Source organism: Fundulus heteroclitus, chromosome 12 (genome assembly GCF_011125445.2).
Source record: "Fundulus heteroclitus isolate FHET01 chromosome 12, MU-UCD_Fhet_4.1, whole genome shotgun sequence".
In the NCBI taxonomy this organism is placed as follows: domain Eukaryota; kingdom Metazoa; phylum Chordata; class Actinopteri; order Cyprinodontiformes; family Fundulidae; genus Fundulus; species Fundulus heteroclitus.
The window spans coordinates 5,123,554-5,145,369 of record NC_046372.1 but is presented as its reverse complement, the minus strand read 5'-3'; the positions used below and the strand labels follow the sequence as shown (position 1 = coordinate 5,145,369).

The following is a 21,816-nucleotide window of genomic DNA, read 5'->3' as shown; positions in this document are numbered from 1 at the left end:
ACTGTGGTGAAGCAGGTAAGTCGGCGTCTTTGATACAGGTGGGTTTGAAGTTGTGCCAAGAGGAGCATCTGGTGTAAAAACTTTGCCAAGCCTGTGTGCAAGTTGCCATGACTTACTGGTTGTGAACCCTGAATAAGGGAGCAGCTAAAAACACTCACTCACATATCTAAATCCCACATTAAACAAGTTTCTGGGACTTCCTTCCTTCATCCCCGGTATATTACCAAAGTTAGAATTATTCTGTCCAGGAATAACGCTGAAGAACTAGACCATGCATTTGTTACTTCAAGGCTGGACTATTGTAGTTCTTTATTATGCGGAAGTCCACAAAATGGATTTATCCAAAATGCTGCAGAATCAGTTCAGATGAAAATTAGAAGTTAGTTCATAATGTTTATATTTTAGCTTCCCTTAATTGGCTCCCTGTTAAATTCAGTGTAGAATTTAATTGCCCTCACATACGTATATTAATAATCAAGCTCCGTCATACATCAGAGATCTGATTGCTCCCAATGTTCCTAACATAGCACTTCGCTCTCAGACTGCAGGGCCCGTATTCACAAAGAATCCTAAGAGCTACTTTTAGTCTTAGGATTCTTTGTAAATACGGTCACTGGCTTTTTGATTATCAGGCTCCTCTCCTGTGGACCCAACTCCCATTTTTAATCCCTGAGCCATTCACCCTGTCTACTTTTAAGACCATTCTTTTTTGATAAACCTTATAGTTAGAGTGGCTTGGTTTATCCCGAACTATCTCTGTGGTTATACTGCTATAGGCCTAGGCTGCTGGAGGACATATTGACGGCCGTGTGTTACTCTGCTACATTGTCCTGCTACTCTCTAGTTTTGCATTTTTTTTCCCGTCATTTCAACTTTATGTGTGTGCTCTGTGTTCTCAAATCCCCAGATGTTACCAGCAACTGTCCATTATTGTTACACTAAGAAGAGTGAATGCTGCAAGTCCTTGACTTGATCTACTCTGTTGGGTTTCCTTAGATAGATTTTTATTTCCCCTCCAGTTTCAACAATAAACTGAACTTAACTGCACTGTTTGATAACTAGGAACAATTGTATTGAATGTATGTAAATTACTTGAAATCTCCATGTGAACAGACCCCAGGTCAGGATTCAAGCCCCAGGATTCACTTCCCCCCCCCTCTCTCTCTCTTTGCCTTTTAGAAATCATACACATTTTAATCTTTACCTGCTGTGGCTGAATTCAATGAAGTTTCAACATTCCCCTAATAAAGTGGTCCACTTACCCACACTCAGAGGTGTGCTTTTTGTTGGGAAAAAAGGAAAGAAAACCAGCATGTCTCATCATAAACGATCAGTGCTGCTGAGTACACAGCATGTGGAACAGTGACACTGTGAGGACTTTTTAGCTTTTCACTTCCCTCCGCTTCTAGCAGGTTTTATCCAACAGTCTATGATTTGAGGATTATCTCATAATTTAAACATGCAATAACTACCTTCCTTGAGCAGCCCTCTCCAAATAAACCACACCACGTACAATCAAGTTTCAGCATTGCTTATAAATATAATTTATTAATTGTCTTAAAAATTCTTTCTTACACTTTGTACAGAAAACAATTAGAGGAGATAGAGAGGCAAGCAGTCAGCAAGGTTAAGCAAGACTCTTGAAGCGTGCCAGAGTTAGCTAAAATGGACCAATACTATCCCACACTAATCAAACCAAATCACTCATGATAATAAAATAAAATGCAAAATTACAAGGACAACTCTAGTTATAGACTTCTATCATGATAACAAATGTTTGCATAGTAGACACTGCTTTTACAAAACCGGAAAAAACTCAAAATAACCCTTAAAACATACAAACTAGTATCTAATTGTACTGCTCTTTTTAAATTCTGAAATATGCCAAATATAGCCAACAGTACACAACTGTACAGATTGTAGATAAAAAATATTTTTTTTTTTACATATTTTGATGTCTTTACACTACTTTCTTTGTTTTCACAACATGAAGGGTAATTTAAAGGAGATCTGGATGCACCCTTCTTTAACAGAAGACACTTTTTACAACACAAATGAGAATGCTCATTCTGCTGGTAAACTGTAAACTCAGAACCAAATATGTGAAGTTACATACTTTTCTTTAAAAAACCTTGTTTTCTCAAACGTGTTTGCTAAGTTAAAAAATAGATCTGGTATGACCTAACTTTAGTAGGTCACAATACATTTTTAAAGATTAAGTTGTGTGAAGTAAGTGTCCATGTTTGATATTTCCTCTCAAACAACCAGAACCAAGGAGTTGATGGACTAGGCTTCTATCCTCTTAAAAGTGTCCCAACCATACCCTTTTATTTTCTCATACCTGAAATTAGGAGTTCCATTAGAGTATCTGCCATGTATATAATACCTTATAAAACTTGTTATACACTTTGAGCCTTTCCACATTTTGTCGCATAACAACCACACACTTCCATTTATTGTACTGGATTTTTGTGTGATTGACAAACTCAAAATAATGCATTGTTATGAAGTGAAAGTAAATGAAACATGGTTCACAAAATTATTTGTAAATAAAGCTTAAAAATGTATTGTCTGCCAATGTATTCAGTTTCATTTATTCTTTATTCTGCCCTTAAATAAAACCATGGGCAAATAATTGCCATTTATTAGTCACCGAACTCGTAAAAGGATTCCACTTCTGTATAATTTAATCTCACTATAAATCCGGCTGTTCTAAATTGGTCTTGGAGATTTGTCAGAGAGCATTAGTGAACAAACAGCATCATGAATATCAAGAAACGCAGCAGACAGGTTGGGAGGAAGTTATGGAGACATTTCCAGTGGGAGAACTTGTTGACAAGATAACTATTCGTTTGTTTTTTTTTCCTCAGCAGGGACAGGAAAACTGGCCAGAGCTGATGGGAAATGGATAAAGCTAACTGCTGGACGAATATGTAGAAAACCTGTGAAAAACATGTGTGTCCCGGGCAAGATAATAATCCTAAATATACAGAAAATCCAAATGCACACCACACTTTTCAGAATTTCCCAATGATAGCACCAGCATCCCCTACGATCCTGCATGGATAACCGGGTGTAGATAATGGATGGGTGTTTCATTTTCTCCCCAGCTTGTACTGTAAATTTATGCTTGTGGTTATTACATAATAAAGTGTGAAGACCACAAGGGCTGCAAATCCTTTGCGAAACACATAATCCAAGACACATCGCTTTAATTTTGAGCTCTCAAAACAAAATTATTCAGTGATCCTCTTCATCTACAATTGGCTTTAAATTTGTGCAGTAGGTATATATATATTAGTTTTCTAACTTCTTAAAAACAATTATCAAAATAGAAATGGAAAATCATTGTTTGAAGGTATCCTCCCATGAGGATTACTAAAAGATTTCCAGGAAAGTATTTAAAGATTTTATCGTCCTTCATCTCAGCTTAATCACGTTCTTTCTCTTTGTACAAGATCCTGTTACAGAAGTTCCTTTTCATAAAAGAGTTCAGTTAAATGACATGTCTCTGTACATCTTTGCAAACGTTTTATATGCATTTCCCTTGAGCTGAATGTTCACATTGTCTATTTAAATGATAAACATTATAAAACGCAGATCTGGAGTTCTTCATTTACATGGAACTGTTGACCTGAGTCAAACCAAACTTTTAAAATAATCATTATTCATTTAACAAAGGCCCCATCAGTTCTGTGGATGTTAACTCTTTCAAACAAAGAATGTGCCGTGGATTGTTGATTGCTAATGGATAAGAGGGAAAAACAGTAAATGATACTCATCAGTGTAGTTAAAAACAATACATGATAAAATATGATCAAAAACTTTTATGCAACTATTAATAATCAAAGGAAAAATATTACAATGGCAAAAATGTCATGACAACGAAAAAAATAACCATGTATTTACACTGTGAAAATGAGAAAGATAAGAAAAGGTTCATTTTTAACGCTGTATTTCTTTCAAGGCCACTAGATGGTGCCAGTGACCAACAAAGTCACAGTCAGATCATTTAACCTGACATCCTGTGAAGATGGAAAGGACAAATACTGTCACATAATACTGGATTTGGTTTATAACTGGATTTAAAAAATACTCTTGTGTCACTTGTTCCTCCGAGTTAGACCCTCTCCAGAAACAAGCCTGAACAGTCTGGCCTAAAGCTTCCAGGATAAAAAAGTTTTGGTTTAAAAAAAAAAAAAAAAAGAGTCAGCATCACCGCTGCAAATAGCAAGACAGCGATTATTTTGCTGTCAAGAAAAACTCTCTGCTGGATTTAAATGTGAAAGCTAAAAATAATTTCAAAAAATACACAGGACAGAATAGGAGCAGTGGTAACTTTTTTTTTTCAGATTCCCACTGCTAACAATGGTAAAAAATATTTTTTACCAGCGCCTATCTGAGGCACAATCTTTGGATTGGCTTATCTAACGAAATTCTCTTGCCTCTCCTGCTCTCCTGACCCTGATGATTTAAAATCCTTGAGTGTGTTAGAGAAAAACAACACACTCAGAGTTCAACCTCCATCTAAAAAAAGACTGAAACAGACCATTTAAAAACAACCAAAAGGGTTAAAGGCCTGTTTCTTCAGACTTGTTTCTGGTCAGGAATCCTGATTAACAAGTGCTGCAATCAGAAAATCTGAGGCAGGAAATGAGCCACGCATACAGACAGCATGATACATAGAGCCTTCCCTAAGAGACAATATAAAGACGACAAACTGTACTGACAAACACGTACAGCCAGGGCTCACAAGAAAAGAGTTTCTTCTTCTTCATCTCCGCTCTCATTATCTGCTTTTCATCCAGATGGTCGCCTGCCCGCTGCTTCCATCACTTTATGTTGATGTCCTCCCTCTGCTCTGTAATCAGTTTAGCTGCTCTCTGTGTTTGCTCTCATCTTTGTGAAGAGTCTACCTGCGTCTTTGTTTATCCTCAATCTACCATTCCCTGCTCCTCTGTAATTGGTTTAGCCTTGCTTCCTTTATGATTCTGTTCCCTTCCCATCGATGATTTCAAGGTCAGTATCCCTGTTTCCACCGTTTCCTTTGCCGTCTCTGGCTGTTGCTGAAGAAATTTTTGATTTGCGAAAATCTTTTTTACCGCGTGTATAAATTCCCTTTGCTCCTGGTTTAGCTCTCCTGTAATCACACGGAAAGACTCAGCACCAGCTTGAGCACCTATTTCTTTTACCACATCCGCTTGATTACCACTGTATTTAAAGAGTGCTCAATCACCATAGTGACAGCTTTTCTTTCACTTCATCTAATCGGTTCATCAGCAGCATCCACCACAAACAACCCACATGTTATTATCTCGGGAGTTTTGCCGTCATCATAACGAAAACGTCTCTGTCAGTGTTCTGATGTCATGGAGGGAAGGTTGCTGTCGTGACGGCCCATTTCTTCCAGCACAGCGGCCAGTTCGTTTAGATCTCCATCAGGAAAATGCTGGGCTTCCCAGAGATCCAGAATGACACCCGTTGGACTGGACTTGGTGGCAAAGTAGTTCAGGTATCTGAAGGAAATAAGAATATAGTGAAGAAAAGGGTTAAAAAAGACCAGAGAACAGACTGTTCAGTCTATCATGAGGAAAGGAAAGTGCATAACACAACATGGCTGCCCACCTACAGTGACAGGCTGGAGGAGTGCATTAATTGAAGAAGCAGCCAAAAGACATATAGGCTTACTCTGGAGGAGTTGCAATGATCAACAACTTAACTGGAAGAATCTGCTTGCAAGATATCCATTAGTTGCAGAGACCAAAACTGACATTTTGGCTATGACCAAAACTGCTGTGTGTGGTGCCAAATTCAAATCCTCAACACGCCCGTCTTCTGAAGACACATGGTGGAAGCAGAACAATGGTGTAGGGCTGCTTTTCTTTAACAAGCAGGAGTAAGCATGTCAGAGGTGATGGAAAGATGGATTTACAGGGAAGTCCTGAAAGAAACCCTGTTAGAGGCTGGAGAGCTTCATAGTTCCAGCAAGACAAGGACTCTAAACACACTTAGAGCTACAAGAGGTAGGTTTACAACAAAGCATATTCATGTGTTAGAATGGCCCGGCCTTGGCTAAGACCTAAATCTGACTGTGAGACAGTGGAAGGAACTGAAGAGAAATATTCACAGATTATCTCTGCGCTGACTGAATTTATGCAAACAACAGTTTGAAGAAGTCCATACTATAGATTTGCAAAGCTAGTAGAGACATACCCTAAAAGTTTTATCTGCAGCAAAAAGTTGCTAAACAATGTATTAACACAGGTGGGGCCCATTTTTCAGATTTCTGTTTGTGAAAGTGTTAAAAACTTTGTGTTCCTTTACGTTCGTCTTATAATTATTTACAACTGTGTTGGTCTGTCAAATTAAACAACAGCAGAATATTACCTTTGTGGTTGTGTGACATAGTTTTAAAAAATTCAGGATGGAGTAATATTTTTTGCATGGTTCTGTATATAAGGAGTCTTCACAATGTAAAGTGTAAAATAATTTTGGATGCAGTTGAAACCTGATGTATACATATATTGCTACTTAGGAAAGAGAAACAAACTGACTTGAATCTGTGATCTTTGCGTCTTTTCATACAGTTTAATGTATAAAAGCTTTTTTCGACTGTATGAGAGCTGTAAGCGCACAAAGCAGTGAGCTAAATCTGAAATGTCATATTTCTTTGCAGTCTGTATGTGTTTTTTTCAGGTCAAATGGGATGGCGTTTCAAATCTTCAGCATTAGCTGTAAAAATTCATAAGAAAATGTAAACTCCCCACTGAGATGTGAAGAAGAAAAGTTTTCCAATTCCCATAAATAAGTATAAAAGTATAAAACTATAAAACTAAGTATAAAAACAAGTTTTGTTAGATTCTGTTCAAGAATCTAGCAAAACTTTACTTAAATTGGACCAAGGGCCTCCTTGACTTCACCTTACATGAAATTTGGTAATTTAAGAACAATTTTAGTATAGATACAAAACAAATCTAATGGAATAGGTGAAATGTCATAATGCTATGGGATATCAAACTACAATTTATTCAAAGAATATCTCACATATGTGAAAACAATTCAACAGGGAGTTGCAACATCTGTCAAGAGTCAGGACCTCAATGGTTGCAGAGGAAGAGTCTGACACTAAGCTGTCTGCCACAAAGGTCTCGTTGCTGCTTTGAAGTTTAAAAATCATCATATTCCAGTCTCATGGGGATAAAAAGGAGACTTTCTGTAAATCTTTTGATATTACCGTTGGCACACTCTGGTGCTGTTTCAATAGAAACAAAGGCATGTACCATGATTTCTTCGCTCATCTTAATAAATTGCATATTTTCTTATTAAAACATCTCATAAATCTGGTTTCATTGCTGTGTTCGTCCCCTTGTTTCTGTCTTGTCCGTTTCTGATAAAGAACTGCTGTTAGGTGAACTCAGCAGCTCAGATACATTCCTAAGAGGGCCTATCAGGCTTTCTCTCAGAGCTGTTTCTGTACAAAAAATGGCACTCGGCTTGGATATGGAAGAACTTTCAGGACATGTATACAGTCACACAGGGTATTTATGCAGGGAGAAATCTACCACTGCAAAGCACGCATCTTACCTTGATGCATGCTTTGACAGATCAAAGGGCAACCGACTGACCCTTCTGAAAACTGTTATTACAGGAAATATGAAAGCAAACAACACATTTTCAATCAGTTGACCCAGAATCACGGTGCCCACGTCCACCAGCTGCGTCATGAGCTGGAAGGCCGTGGGGACAATGATTTGCACTTGTGCCTAATTATCCTCTTTATATCTGGCTCTGGTTTGGTAGCAGGTAGCAAATGAGACTGAATCATCAAGCCAAGCATCTGTTTATAGTTAACTGTGTAACGATAAAACTCTTAGAACATTACCTGAAGTCGAATGGAGAAACAAGATCCACTCCTTTATTTAGCTCTGCAGAGACTCACTTTTTTTTACATCAACAGCAAAGTGTTATCCTTTGCACCTTATAGTAGGATGTTGGAAGGTTTATTTTTTTATTATTATTTTTGTGCTATATGGAATGTGTATGTATATGGAATATATATACACACACATTTTTAATCTATCCTTTCATTCGAGTGCATCTATTTAGAGAGGAGAAATCTCACATTGATAGATAATTCTTTTGAATAAAGTCATTGCTGCCACAACTATCCACACTGGTCATATTTTACATTCAAAAATTCTGCTTGATTCAAATAAGGCTAATTTGTTTTGACCTTCATTATCCAAGAAAGACTACAAGAGCTTCTAACCTAAACCTTAATCAACAAATCAATAAGTCTCCTTTTTAGTGCACTTTTCATAAACAACAACAGCATTACAATCTGACTTACATAAGACCAAACAGAAAAACTGAAATAAATAATCAACAAAACAAAAACTAATAAGCTAAATAAAACAAATCAAGGTGGAAAATGGACTGAGGAAATTGTTTTTATGATGATGATGACCAGATGCTGGAGAAGACTAAGAAGAAAAATAAATAAATCCTGATAAGACCTCAAACAATAAATAGCAATAAAAAATAAGACTGATTATAAGAAATATAAATAAGTACTAAGCAAATAAATACCGAACCTTAAATAAACTGAAACTTACATTTTGACATTACATGTTTGACTGTGCCAAGAGAACTAAATAAATAAGTGTAGTAAATAAAAATATTTAGAATTAATATAAAAGCAAAGGAAAATAGCAATAGAATTAGATATAAATAATAAAATATTGGGTTAAATTATAAATATATAATTGTATTTATCAAAGGCAGTGTAAGAAACCAAGTAAAAAAAAGAAAATCTTAAGATTTTGTTTAAAAACATCAGTGGTCTTTGATGTTCTCAGTTCTAGCCACAGGTGAGGCCGTGAAAAGAAAATCATACGTCATCGTGGGTTTTGGTTCTTACTTTGAGTATTATAAAAAAAAGAAAAAAAAAACTTTTTCAGAACACCTGAGGGATCTGGATGACTTGTACGATGTGCTTAAAATTGCGTTTGTGGTGTTTGCCAGCTTTCGAGGAGAGGATTTCTGGAGTAACCGTAGAGGGGCTACACATTTTTAGGAAGATCAGAAAGCACAGCATTAAAGTAATCTATTCTGCAGGGTATAAAGTCTTTGCACTGGATGGGGTGAGAAATGATCAAACTCAGGTAATAAAACTAAGATGAGAAAAATGTGTTTTGTGGGGAAAAAATAATTAAACAAAAATCAAACATAGTGCCAAGATGTTAAATTTACTCTGTAGGGCTAATTCCAATAGTCTGGAGTTTGATATTGTACGTTGCTCTCACTGAAGGGAGATGGTAACTATTAAAAGTTCTGTTTTTTTTCCTGACTAACTGGCCCGTGTCTACAGTAAGAGCAACAACTTTACACTTTAAAGCAACCCGAACTGTGATAAACAAGGTCAGACAAAAACTAGCAAATGACTTTTTCTTGCCACCATGTACAGTGAGAGGGGTAGTAAAGGAGGTAAAAAATGCCCCTTACTATTAGAGAATTACAGCAAAAGTGGCATGGTCCAGTCATTAAGTCTCCATAGCAACACTTTGGCTTCCTACACATCTTTGCAAGGGGCCAGTAAAAGCGGAGGATACTCTACAGGTTTTTGGACCATATCTATTTATGTGGAGAATATGCATGAACTCTAAATCCTGTTGCATGTACAAACATACATTTGCAACCATAGAAAACAAAATAAGTAAAAGTAAAACGTGAAACGACTTCAACAGTTCTTTTCAAATGAATTCCAGTCTGTGATTTCATCACCCAAGGCAACGATAAATTCCAGTCCCGGGAGAAAGTTTTCGAACTAAATAATTGAAATAAAGTGAAACACCTGAGGGAACCAAGCAAAACACACAAGAAGAAAACAGAAGTAAATGTGAGTGCTACCTGTCAAGGTTGAGTTTGTGAGCCAGCATCCTCCAGTCATTGCCTCTGGTCTGTGGTGCATCCAAACTGCCACACAACTTGTGTCTGATGGATAAAGGAATACGGAAGGCATTAGGCCCCATTAAGGTTGTGATATTACTGGCAGGGTCCATCAGGGATGTGTCTATGCACTGGACTTCCTGGAAAGATGACAAAAGGGGGTCATAAGACCAAGCATTTGATTTGAACAATAATTTAAGTAAACGTTAAAACCATGTACACTGTTTTATACTCATAGCACGTTTGTATAAGGCTTAACAACACTTAAAACTCCTTGGTATCTATATATAGCTATCAATATCTATCCACATTGCAGTTCCGCAAACCATATTTCAAATTCAAGTACAGCCATATCCTTTTAGACAAAAACTCTCCTCATCTTTCTTAAGCTTGTCATCCATGTGGCCAAAATTACACAGGAGACTTAATCAATACAAGAGCAGAACAAACACAGAAATCTGCAGCCAAGTCCCCTCTCTCTACCCCCCCTTGCTGTCAATCTCCATCTGTTTCTAAGCCTTCACATTATTCTGCTGCTCCTGAACTGAAAGGAGGCTACAGAGTAATGAACGTGGCTTGGCAGAGGGAAACAACAACTGCCACTGTTGATGTGAGCGATTACTATTTACTGTGTCTACTTACCCTCAATTTACCACCAAAAACTCTCCATGGCTAGAGATGGAGGGACTGATGCAAAGGGACATTCCTGACTATCTGCTGAGATGATAAATGCTTTAGACCTGCTTTGCTTTTCATTGTTCAACACTGCAAGGTGACTGAGGATTAAAATATTAATGCCATATGTTTAAGTTTATAAAAAAGAAAGTTACTTAGAAATTACCTAAAGATGCTTGCCATATAACTGATGTTTATTTTACCTGCCAACAAATATTTGGTTTAACTGCTGAGTGTGAAATGAAATAGACTTAAAATGTTCACTTCTGTTATGTATATATATATATATATATATATATATATATATATTAATTAATTTATTTAAAAGCAATACAATCTCATTTGAGATTTGGAAGCAACATGCAGTGCACTTCGATTTGCACCTTTAGCCGTTCCAGGAAAGAAAGCAGGGCATTTAATTCTTCTCAAAAGCTGCTGTGATGAATGTTGGTGCAGAAGTTCAGCGGCAAATTGATAGCTGTCTTTGACACAGACAATCCTAGTGCTATGCAAGGTTACAGAAGTGTATCTGTAAGTAAACAAGTATTTTCACAATGGAGCATGCTCCTTTTGCCTGCCTTTATCCAGTTACTACTACTACCCTAGATTTACATACAGTAAAACCTTAAACCCTACTGCTGCTATTAATCCACTAAACTACCCAGTGAACCTGGCAGGAAATTGTCCAATCCAAACCAATTGTTTTCCCAACAGCAATAAATGAAGAGAGCCAGTAAGGAGGTATTATTGAACAATCCTTTGGGGTTAATAACGTATTTTTGAATTAACTGAACGAAAATGAACTGAGCAGTTGAAGTATAAAGGCACATAGTCACACAACCCTTTTAGCTACCTTTCAGTAAACATTTTCTGCCTGAAAATAGTGTGCCATGTGTTCTGATAAGTGTGCCTTTTGAGACTGATTGCAACATTGTCAACTTGAGAATGCACTTCACTTACAAGTTATTTAAAAGACAGACAAAGAAAAAAAGAGACAAAGGAGTAGGCAACTGCAAATGCAAGAAGAGGATAAAAAAAAAAAAAAAAAAAAAAAAAAAAAAAAAATATATATATATATATATATATATATATATATATATATATATATATATATATATATATATATATATGGCCTTGAGCCTAGCTAGAGACGCTTGCCCGTATTAGATTACCTCGATGTCTGGAAATGTGCAAGAAAAAAAAAGCATTTCAAAGTGCTGGATGTGTTTTTTTTTAATTAATTTCTTTTAAGAAAACAACATGTTGACTCTTATGCTCATTTTGCCAATTAACCAGTGTGGAAGAGAACATAAAAAGTGCAATTTTCTTACTTCATTCAATGTTAAAAACAGAAATAAATCCACTTACATTTATAGTCAATGTTTAAAAATAACGGGATTTTGTGAAGACAAAAAAAAAAAGAAAAAAAGAAAAAGAAAAAAACACGTCTAAGTTACAATGTCATTACCACCGGCCACAGTAAGAACAACCTGTTCCCTGACGTAGAAACACTGCCAAACTTTTTTTGTGACTTTACGGTTACACTCCCACACAAAATCAACGGCAATTATTCCAGTCACACTATGGAACCTGTAGAGGCTGTATTAATGATTGAGCAGTGTCACGGATCCATAACAGGAACCTTGACTCGCTGTCAGGGGGAGGAGGAAAAAAAACCTCTGTGACTTTAGGACCTTTTACATAGAACGTATAAGTTACCTCAAGTGTTACTTTTTTGAGCTGTTCTGCTTTTCTCAACCTATCCTCTGCAATTAACTTTCACAAGCAGCTTTTGCATGACCAAGTCTGCGTGTACATTTGTTGTTCGTAACTACCCTGCTGAGGATGTAGAGATGTACATTAAGGCTTTCTAAAAAAAAATACATACCTCCTCTAACGTGCTGCTGATCTGAAAGATCTGCCCTTCTCCTTCTACCTGCCGCACACACAGTTTGCAGCTGATCTCTGTAGTGGCTGCACTCAATCTCTCCAGGGTGAAGGTACAGTGAAGAGTTCTCTGACAGCCACTCCACACCTGGTAGAATGGTATCTCCTGCAGAGCATGCACGGATAACGTAAAACACAAAAGTAAAAAAAATCAACATTGCATATCAAATCAAACAGATGCAGCATTATATAGCATGGTCAGCTCTACGCTGACTCCTGTACACACTTTCCTCACCTGATATTTTGCGATAAGTTTACTCTTCCAATGTGTGTGTGGAACGTCATGGATTGACAGTCTCAGATTATGTGTGCTGTCTTTGAAGTTCAGCGTCTTTGGCTCATCCAGAAGCTTCCCTCCCATTTGGGTCTCCATCTGAAGAACCTCCTACACACAATGACCCAGTAGGAAGAAAGCAAAAATCAGAACACTTTAAAATCCCCCTACATGTTCGCCTCACTTGATATGACAGGAGACATTTTTGTCATCCATAAACCAATGCAGAGAGCATTTATCTTGAACAATTACTACACAGAATGATCAATAAACTCTAAAAACACATGGCAACTTTTGATTTAGATGGTATCACATATCTAACTGATTTGTGCTCCTTGGATTTCATCAAAGCTGTGCAGCAGCAAGTAAAAAGGAACATATTTTAACATTGTCACTATCACCTTGATTATCAATGCTTCTAAAGTCAATGTACATATTGCTGGAGTAAAATGTAAGTGGCGAAGCATATTTAAATTCAAGCCGGCGAGGTGCAGAAACTTAGAAATGCAGACCAGCTGTTAAAGGAGCAATAAGCGATTTTTCACCACTGCAGCCCGACTGCAACCCAGCATATCGGCCCGGCTACGTAAACAAGACACTGGAGAACAACGCAGAGAGATGGTGTGTGACGGGATACCATAGTCTAAAAAGATAGCTTTGGTTCTTCACAAAACAATTTTTTTAGTTCTATCTAAAATAATGAAATTTTGCTTATTGCTCCTTTAACTGTTTTAACATGCAAGCAAATTCTTACAGACAATCATTAAGAACAATCCATATTTGATTTAGGCATCTTGGAATACTCTATATGTTTTTTTTTTGTTAACAAACAGTAGTGTAGAAACAGATTCTCTCTTGTGTGCAAGGTCAGTAGTACATCGAGCAGCTGAAGCTCCAACAACTTGATCGTTTTTGGCTGTTTATGTTGAAGCCGAGTTCAAAGTGGTTCCTCAATCACAGCCTGGTACTTCCTGATAGTGAGGTTTGAAAATGTTTTCAACACTACATAGAAACTCTAACCAATCGAAACATGTGAAAAATGATTACAAAGCTTCAGTTAAATTATTGCAAAGAAATTGTTAGGGGTATCAACATTTGGCCCTCCAGTGATTATAATAAAAAAAAAATGTTTAGCCTGAATTGGGATTTTCTTTCCCACTGCATAACTGTACCCACATTAAAGGTCAGATTTTTCACAATTTTCTAAATATGAGAAAATACTGTAATAAAAGATTAATTAATTTTAAGATTTTGTAAAACATCTTTAACAAGCCAACACATTTGTATAAGCAATTAAATAGAAGCAGTAATGACTTTTTTCAAATGCCCCCCCAGGCCTGGCTTCTTTTATTTTAAGCTGTCTATTGAAGACTGCATCAAGCCCCCCATTTCAGTGCTTGACCCTTTGATGCAGCCTAGGATCTGTAAGACAACTAAAGGCAATCTCAGTGCTATACTGATTTACAGTTCCACTTTGACCATCACTGAACATGATAATGATAATGATAATGATTATAATAAGGTGTTTTAAATTAATCAGACTACTAATTTCTCCTAACCATAAGCATTCTTTTTTTATCTAAAGTGCAATTGTGCTAAAAAGTAAAATAAGTCATATATATAGTTCTTATTTTCCCACACTGTTGCAATCACTACCTAAAAATGTTAAACTATCATTGTACTATGGCAATATATCAGCTTAAAGAAATGTAGCTTTGACTTTTTTCTCCTTAAGTGGGATTTTAAGAAATAAAAATATTTTATGCAATAAAGAAGTCTGTATCGTGAAGGAAAACATGGAGCATTCTTTGCTGTGTTTTGTTACCATCTTGAGAGGATTTTTTAAAACCATGTTCCTACAAAAATACCTTTTATAAAAGTGCCTTTTTGACATATTAGGGTATACAAAAGTAAATGCAATTCTGACTAACATTTACAGGCCTTTGAACTGCAGGCAAAATGATCAAATGACACAAACACCAAGATATAAGTTTTCAAGAGCAGCCTTTCTACTCTCTGATCAACCTCAGACAAACTTCACTTTGTTGGCTCTCAAACTTCAGCATACCCACACAAACTTTTCATCATTAAAAGTCCACCTTTGAACTTTGTTTTCAAACTACAACTGTTCGCTTGAACTGGTAAAACTGAGTGCATGTTGATGTTTACGCGATTATGTGCATGGCTGTGTGCCACATTGACACTTGACTTACCACTGCGCGAATAAATTACCAATGTTAATCTCCCATATCAGATGGCCCCTCCGGTGTTTTTGAATTTGTTTAAATTTCTGATGCAGCTCTCTTTTGACATTGCTTGACCCCGTTTTGTTTACTGCTTCTCGGCACATCTCCACAAGACAAGGGGGTGAAGACGCTGCCGCTCACAACTTTATACGATCCATCTTGTTTTAGCTCTGATATAGCTCATTTCAAATGCAAATGAACAGGAAGGAATATTAATACGAGTGGTGGAACAGAAGAACTCTTCACTGTTATCCACGGCGTTACAAAAACTTGGCAAAGCTGTTGCTGGAATGGACAGTCTTGCACTTTATAGAGTGCTTGTGCGTTTGTGTTTCCATAGACCCAATTGTATTCTTAGTATACTTAGTATTAAGTATTTTTATCTATTTTTTTTTTAAAGAAACTGATCATTCAATCCATTTAGTTTTAAAATCTTACCTTGAGTGCATCCTGAGTGTCGTCCAAACAATAAATCCTGATGTGATAGTCCAACGTTGTGCATGAGACGGGCCCAAAAATTGCCAGTTTGAGCCTTTTGCCGGCTGCTTTGCCAATTGACTGGCCCACCAGGCAGTAAGTCCCCAGTGTCTCTGTCAAAATGTGACATGCCTCCGAGTCCATCTGCACATAGCAGGGGGTGGTGAAGTTCTCCTCTCCCACTACAACCACGTCCTGTTACGACCACACACAGAAAGAAAAGTCACATGATTTTCCTTTAAAATGGTGTTCTGGATTTACGATAAGTAAAACTGCAATAATGAAAGATGACAAAAAAATAGGCTGCATAGGTCACAAAAGAGAAAAAGATTTTCTTTTCTTCTTCTTTGGAGACATCAACCCATTATTATAACCTCCTGGTGGCAAATAAAAACACTGCATTCACTTGATTTCATATTGAAATTACAGTTTATTATTAACAAAATGTTCTGTTACTGAGTAAACAGTGATGTTTTACAGTAGATAAGTTTACCATGAGAGCAACAGTCTATTTGATGCTGTTTTCTCTTCTGTGTCTGGGACTGATGTGCCCTACAGACAGCTATTGTTAAAGATTGGCTGTTGTTTGAATGTTGGCTTTATTTCTTGGTTTGTGGGATTTGAGCTAAATTGAAATATCCCCACAAGACAAGCATAGTTTAACATTCCCGCAAATGCAAAAAAATAAAAAAAATAAACAGTGAGTAAGCAAGGGTAGGCTTTTTTCCAGATGAATTTTACCGGCCAAATATAACATCTAAATTTCAAGGCATACATACACTGTCGGTTGATATGGTTGCTCCGGAGCCTTTCAGTCATAGCTCTACCCCTTGAACTTTTCAAAAAAAAATTTACGTCACAGCCACAAACATCAATGTATTATGGGGAGATTGTATGTGATAGACAATTACAAAATAGAACATGCTTGTGACGTGAAAGGAAATTATACATATTTCACATCTACCAGCTGTGCACACATAAAGATATTTTTTTTCCATTTGTTTTTGCACAAATAGCATCAATTCACTTACACTGTGAAGAGAACATCTTCAAATAGAAATTCTCTGCAGATCACTAACTGAATCAAACTCAGGATATTGACTGGGCCAGTGTAACGCACAAATACGCTTTGAGCTAAGCCAAGGCTGTATATTTAGGGTCGTTGGCCTACTGGAAGGTGAACCTCCACCCAAGTCTCAAATCTTTTGCAGGCTCTATAACGTTTTCTTCCTGAATTGAGCAATATTTATCTCCATAAATATTCTTTCTAACTTTGGGCAGTTAGCTTGCTCTCGCTGAAAAAAATAAGCACCCACGCCACACAAAGCTGCACCCACTAACTTTAACTGTGGGCATGGTGTGTTCAGGGTGATGTGCAGCGTTAGCTATTTGCCAAACAGAGCCTTTTGCATGGAGGCCAAACCATTTTTCATCTGACCTTCTTCCACACATTTAGCGTGTCCCCTACATGGTTTGCGGCAAACTGCAAATGGGTCTTAACATTAATCAGAAAAACCACCTTTTGGCAGAGAGCCTGTCAGTTTAAGTGGACAACAATGTCTGTTGGCAGGTTGGCAATTGTGCCATACGCTTTAATTCTTTGGCTGATGGATTGGACAGCCCAGTATGAGATGCTCAAAGCTCAAGACACTGTTTTACTTCAATGTTCACTAACAAAACCCCAAAGCCTCAAAAGCCTTTAGTAATTTTACAGCTGTTAGTACAGAACAGTTATTGCTGAAGGTGCTGACTTTTCTTTAGAGGTTTCAGAGTAAGGGGAACTAAACAACAAGGCGCACCACACTTTTCAATATTGTGTTATTATTTGAGGTTTATTTGGGGGGAAAAAAAGGAAAATCAAACACAGGTGGCATTAATAACATTTATTAAAGCAACATTACAAAATAGGAAAAAGTTCAAGGGATGTGATTGCTCTCACACGGCACTGTTTCTGTGGATGTTTTGTTGTAGTTAAATGTTAAATTATGTGGGGGTGCAAAAGCTCTCCTGGTTCTTTTTAATCTGACGGCTGCATCTTTAGTCGCACGCGTGAGTGAAACCACGAGTCCACGCCTGCAGACACCAGCGCACTGTGGAATCAATGCGCCCTACATGCGCACGTGTGATAAAAACACTGCGCTTCGATTTGCAGTTCATGCGGAGTTCTGTTCCTAGAGACGAGCTGAATCAATACAGAGAGGTAGGAAAGCAATATGGTCTGAATCTGTTATTACTGGTAATCACGACCGTAGCTGCTCCTCCTGATATGAGGGGAATTCAATTACCTCCCTCGGCCTGTTTTGGGGAAAACTTTCTGATGGGAAATGAATGTTCCACAGCAATGAGAGAAAGAAAAAAAGAAAAACACAACAAATCGACTTCATGATGAAATTCTACTTTTCATTTTTCTCATCTTTATTCAGTCTGCTCTGAAACCTCTTCTGTGCGTCCCCCTCTCATACATGTACACACAGAGACGCACGCGCACCGAATCTTATGCATGGCTAATTGTGCAGAGACATTGTGTTGAGCTGTGATAAGCAACAGAAGACAGCATACGGGGGCCTTGTTGACACAGCGATGCTGCAAGACAGCCTTATCACCCACACCCACACACGGGGACAGACACACACACACACACACTTGCACATTCACTCATGCAGTCTCACTCATACACACAATAAATAGATTGCTGAGGTAGAGACTTCATGCTGAGAGACATGTGAAGGGGGTAGAAGAAGGGAAGAGGAAAAAGGAGGGATAGACACATAAGAAGTGAGATGAGAGAAGAGGAGGATAGCAGGAGCATAACAAATTGCCTCTGATAGGAGTCTTCAACCCCCTGCTTGTCTACTAGCCTTTAGGCACTTTCTGTTTACCACATTTCCTCTTCCTTTCTTCGTTTTCTTCTCCCTTCCTCACCATATACGCACCATTTCTGTGTAATTCCGGTTATTCTTCTAAGTGTGCGCATCTGCGTGCATAAGCTGTGTGTATTCATGACCACATATTAATAATTTGGCAGAGGACGGGTTCAGCTGTGTAATTATTTATAATACCTCTACAGACGCTGTGTATTGTGCAGCGTTTAGCCACATCCGCACATTCACATAGCTATATCCACTTGGAATTGAATTAAATAAAGCATCTGCACACAAGATGAAACCTCTCTAGCGAAAGCTCTGTCATGGAAATTCAACACACAAAGGGCACGAAAACATTTTAGGTGCAGCGTTGGACACCCACCTCCCATTCTCCCATGGGCAGCTGATTCTTGAGCTGTATGAGCCAGTCTTCATGAACGTTGTCTGCACAGTGGTGGATGGTCAGGATCACTGGTCTGGTCAGCAGGACTCCTGGGGGTCCACAACTCACCACTGGGCTGAGAACCGTCTGGATGTCTTCAACCGGGGGTCTGGGAGTGACAGATAACACTCAGGTGAAATGACTGAAGAGAGTGAGAGGGCATCCGGCAGCATGGATGTGGTGCAGCAGTTACTGAAAAATGTCTGATAGTTGCACGTCTGTCTGTGATTTGGTTCAAAAAGGGATTTAGCAAAATAAGAGCAAAGTAGGAGCGCTTAGGAAAAAAAGAACCTTTATTCTGATAAGACCTAACCTTTTTTCAGTTATGTCCCACCAACCACAAAATAGTAAGTGGTGGTACTTCTACTATAACTTGTCCACCACTGTGTTATTGATTGCATGCTGTTACAACTTTCTTCTTATAAAATTACCCTGTAACACTATATACATGTACAACTGACGTTCAGTGAATTAGAATATATTTAAAAGGCCATACATTTAAGTATTTTAATTTAAAATGAGAAATTGTATATGGATTCACTGAGTGAACACTTTTTCCAATGTATGTTACTTTAGATAATTACAGTTTGAAACAGATGAAGCCCATAATTAATTTTCTTGGAAAATTTGAATATTATATGAGACTAATATGTATACGTATTTTTTTAAATAGCAATGTTGGTACTATATGCACTCAATACTTGGTTGGAGTTCATTTTGCATAAATTATTGTTCAAATATTGTGTGGCATGGAGGCCATCAGCCTGTGGTTCTGCTGAGGTGTAATGGAATGCCATGTAACTTCAACAGCGACATAAAATTCATCTGGATTATTGTGTCATCTCCCTCCTAAAATTACTCCATAGTTTCTCTAAAGGGTTTATGTCTTGATATTTTTGGTCAGTCTACCACAGCAACACTATGGTCATTTAACCACGTATTGGTACAATTTGAAGCATGGATAGATGCCAACTCCTGCTAGAAAGTGAAATAATCATATCCATAATGTTTGTGAATGCAGCGCAACAGGCCAGGCATACTGGGGGATTAGAACCGAGGGTCCATGTATCCCACAAACCCCAAGACCGGAACGTTGTCCAGTAGAAATTTAAACTAATACAACTCTTCAATGGCCTCACAAACCTTCTCCACCAATTTATTTTGATTGTGCTCAAAACGGTCTTGTAGAAGATCGCCCTGATTTTAAATTCAAGAAAAAAAAAGTAGATAAAGACCAGCAGAGTACACGTCTCCTCAAATCAACACTGGCTGTGGAAACTTCACACAGGACCCCGGTCTGAAATGGCTGTGTGTGATGGTTCTTCCAGCGCTAACTCCAGCTGCAGTGCAGGTCTTTTAAAACGTATCCTAACGCTTGACTTGGCTTTGCTTTACATCTCCACAAACGCTATTGTTATCCCTGTTGCCTTTTCAACCACAGTTTTCCTTACCCCCCAACACTCCATTAATATGCTTGGATACACTCTGAACATCCAGTTTCTTTAGCAATGGCTATTTGTGGCTTATCCTCCTTGTGGATGTTGTCATTGACAGTCCATGAAACTGTCTAATAAACAGTCTTCCCCATGTTTGTGTGGGACATAAGATGATGTTACTGCAAGAAAATCTAACTTCGTTGATCTTATATAATATTCTAATTATCTGACAAACTGAATTTTGGTCTTTTATCAGCTGAATGCCATAGAAATCATAATTAACAGAAATAAATGCTTGTAATATATCAGTTTATGCAGAATGAATCAGTGTATAAGTTTACCATTTCTAAATCCAATTACTAAGATACATTGACAGCACACAACTGTCAAACTATCATGTCCTTGCTGGTCTCTGCTGTATGTATAAAGAGCATTACACTCAAACATTAAGGTATCCGTGAAAGATAATATTTTGTTTTTACACTATCAATCAATGTGGCATTTTGATGTCAAAATCTGTGAAGGTCACAAAAGTATGCTGGAATTTATCCGTGGGTTTTAATTGTAATAGTTGCGGAACAATATATATTTTTGTCTCTATCAATCTTTAATGTTTTTTTTTTTATAATTTTTTTGCAGAATAGTTAGAAACTTACTAATTAGAAACTTACTAATTAGCATGCAAACAACTATATTTAAAGAAAAGAAGATAATTGTTATTGAGTTTACCAACATAAATACATTAGATTGTAATTAAAAAAAGAATGTGAGGATAACAAACACAGAAAATAATTTAACAGGGTTCATAAACATCATTCCAAAGAAAATATAAGAGCAGAATAAGTTTGGTACGTAAATCACAGAACAAAACAAGTCAGGGCATCAGAGATTCTGACTACACTGATTCAGAGAATGATCATAGCAGTCTGCCCCAGCTGGAGTCAGTGGTTTCCAGATAAAAGGCAGAAAGAAAATGATCACAGTCTCTTTTTGCTTTTTATGGTACAACTGGGCATTGAAACCTCAAGCACTTAGTAACTAATGGCCTGTATGTTAGAGTACAACAGCAGAATACTTCTCTACTATTGTCAGCTTTTGTTAAAATTGTCAGGCTAGGCATATTGGACTCCATTAGTATTCATTATTTAAAGGCCTTCCGTCATCTGTAAATCTCAGACTATAAACAAAATCCTTGCACAGTGTAAATACCAGCAAATTGGGGAAACTATTAACCCTGATACTTTAGATTATGCCACATCTAGGGGTTAGAGATCAAAATTGTATTCATTGGTTTTCATGGGGTGCTACTTGTTATCAGTGTTATTGATTCAGCCGCTCCTTCTCAATATTGACTGCCGAAAGGTGAGGAGGGGGATGAATTAAAGCGAGGGTTAAACAACCTTGCCCCTTCGATTACAGCCATGGCCTTTGAGTCTATCTCTTTAATGATTTATAGCTTTACTGACAATATACAGTTAAGCCCAAAATTACTCATACATATGGCAGA

At 37.5% G+C, this 21,816-nt stretch overlaps 1 protein-coding gene across 3 annotated transcripts in view; it reads right to left on the bottom strand.

Moving 5' to 3' along the window:
* Positions 1–2,872: 2,872 nt before the first annotated feature.
* LOC105939939 (netrin receptor UNC5C) overlaps positions 2,873–21,816 on the bottom strand; it is a 262,858-nt gene continuing 243,914 nt past the window's right edge. For 2 of the 3 annotated variants that reach the window (XM_036143777.1, XM_036143778.1), the window contains 6 exons: positions 18,814–18,982; positions 15,529–15,762; positions 12,806–12,955; positions 12,512–12,676; positions 9,910–10,088; positions 2,873–5,516 (listed from right to left, as the gene is read on the bottom strand). In XM_036143777.1, the coding sequence (XP_035999670.1) occupies positions 5,354–5,516; positions 9,910–10,088; positions 12,512–12,676; positions 12,806–12,955; positions 15,529–15,762; positions 18,814–18,982 (1,060 nt within the window). In that variant the 3' untranslated portion in view covers positions 2,873–5,353. The remainder of the gene's footprint in view (positions 5,517–9,909; positions 10,089–12,511; positions 12,677–12,805; positions 12,956–15,528; positions 15,763–18,813; positions 18,983–21,816) is intronic. The other variant, XM_036143780.1, reaches the window with a different exon arrangement.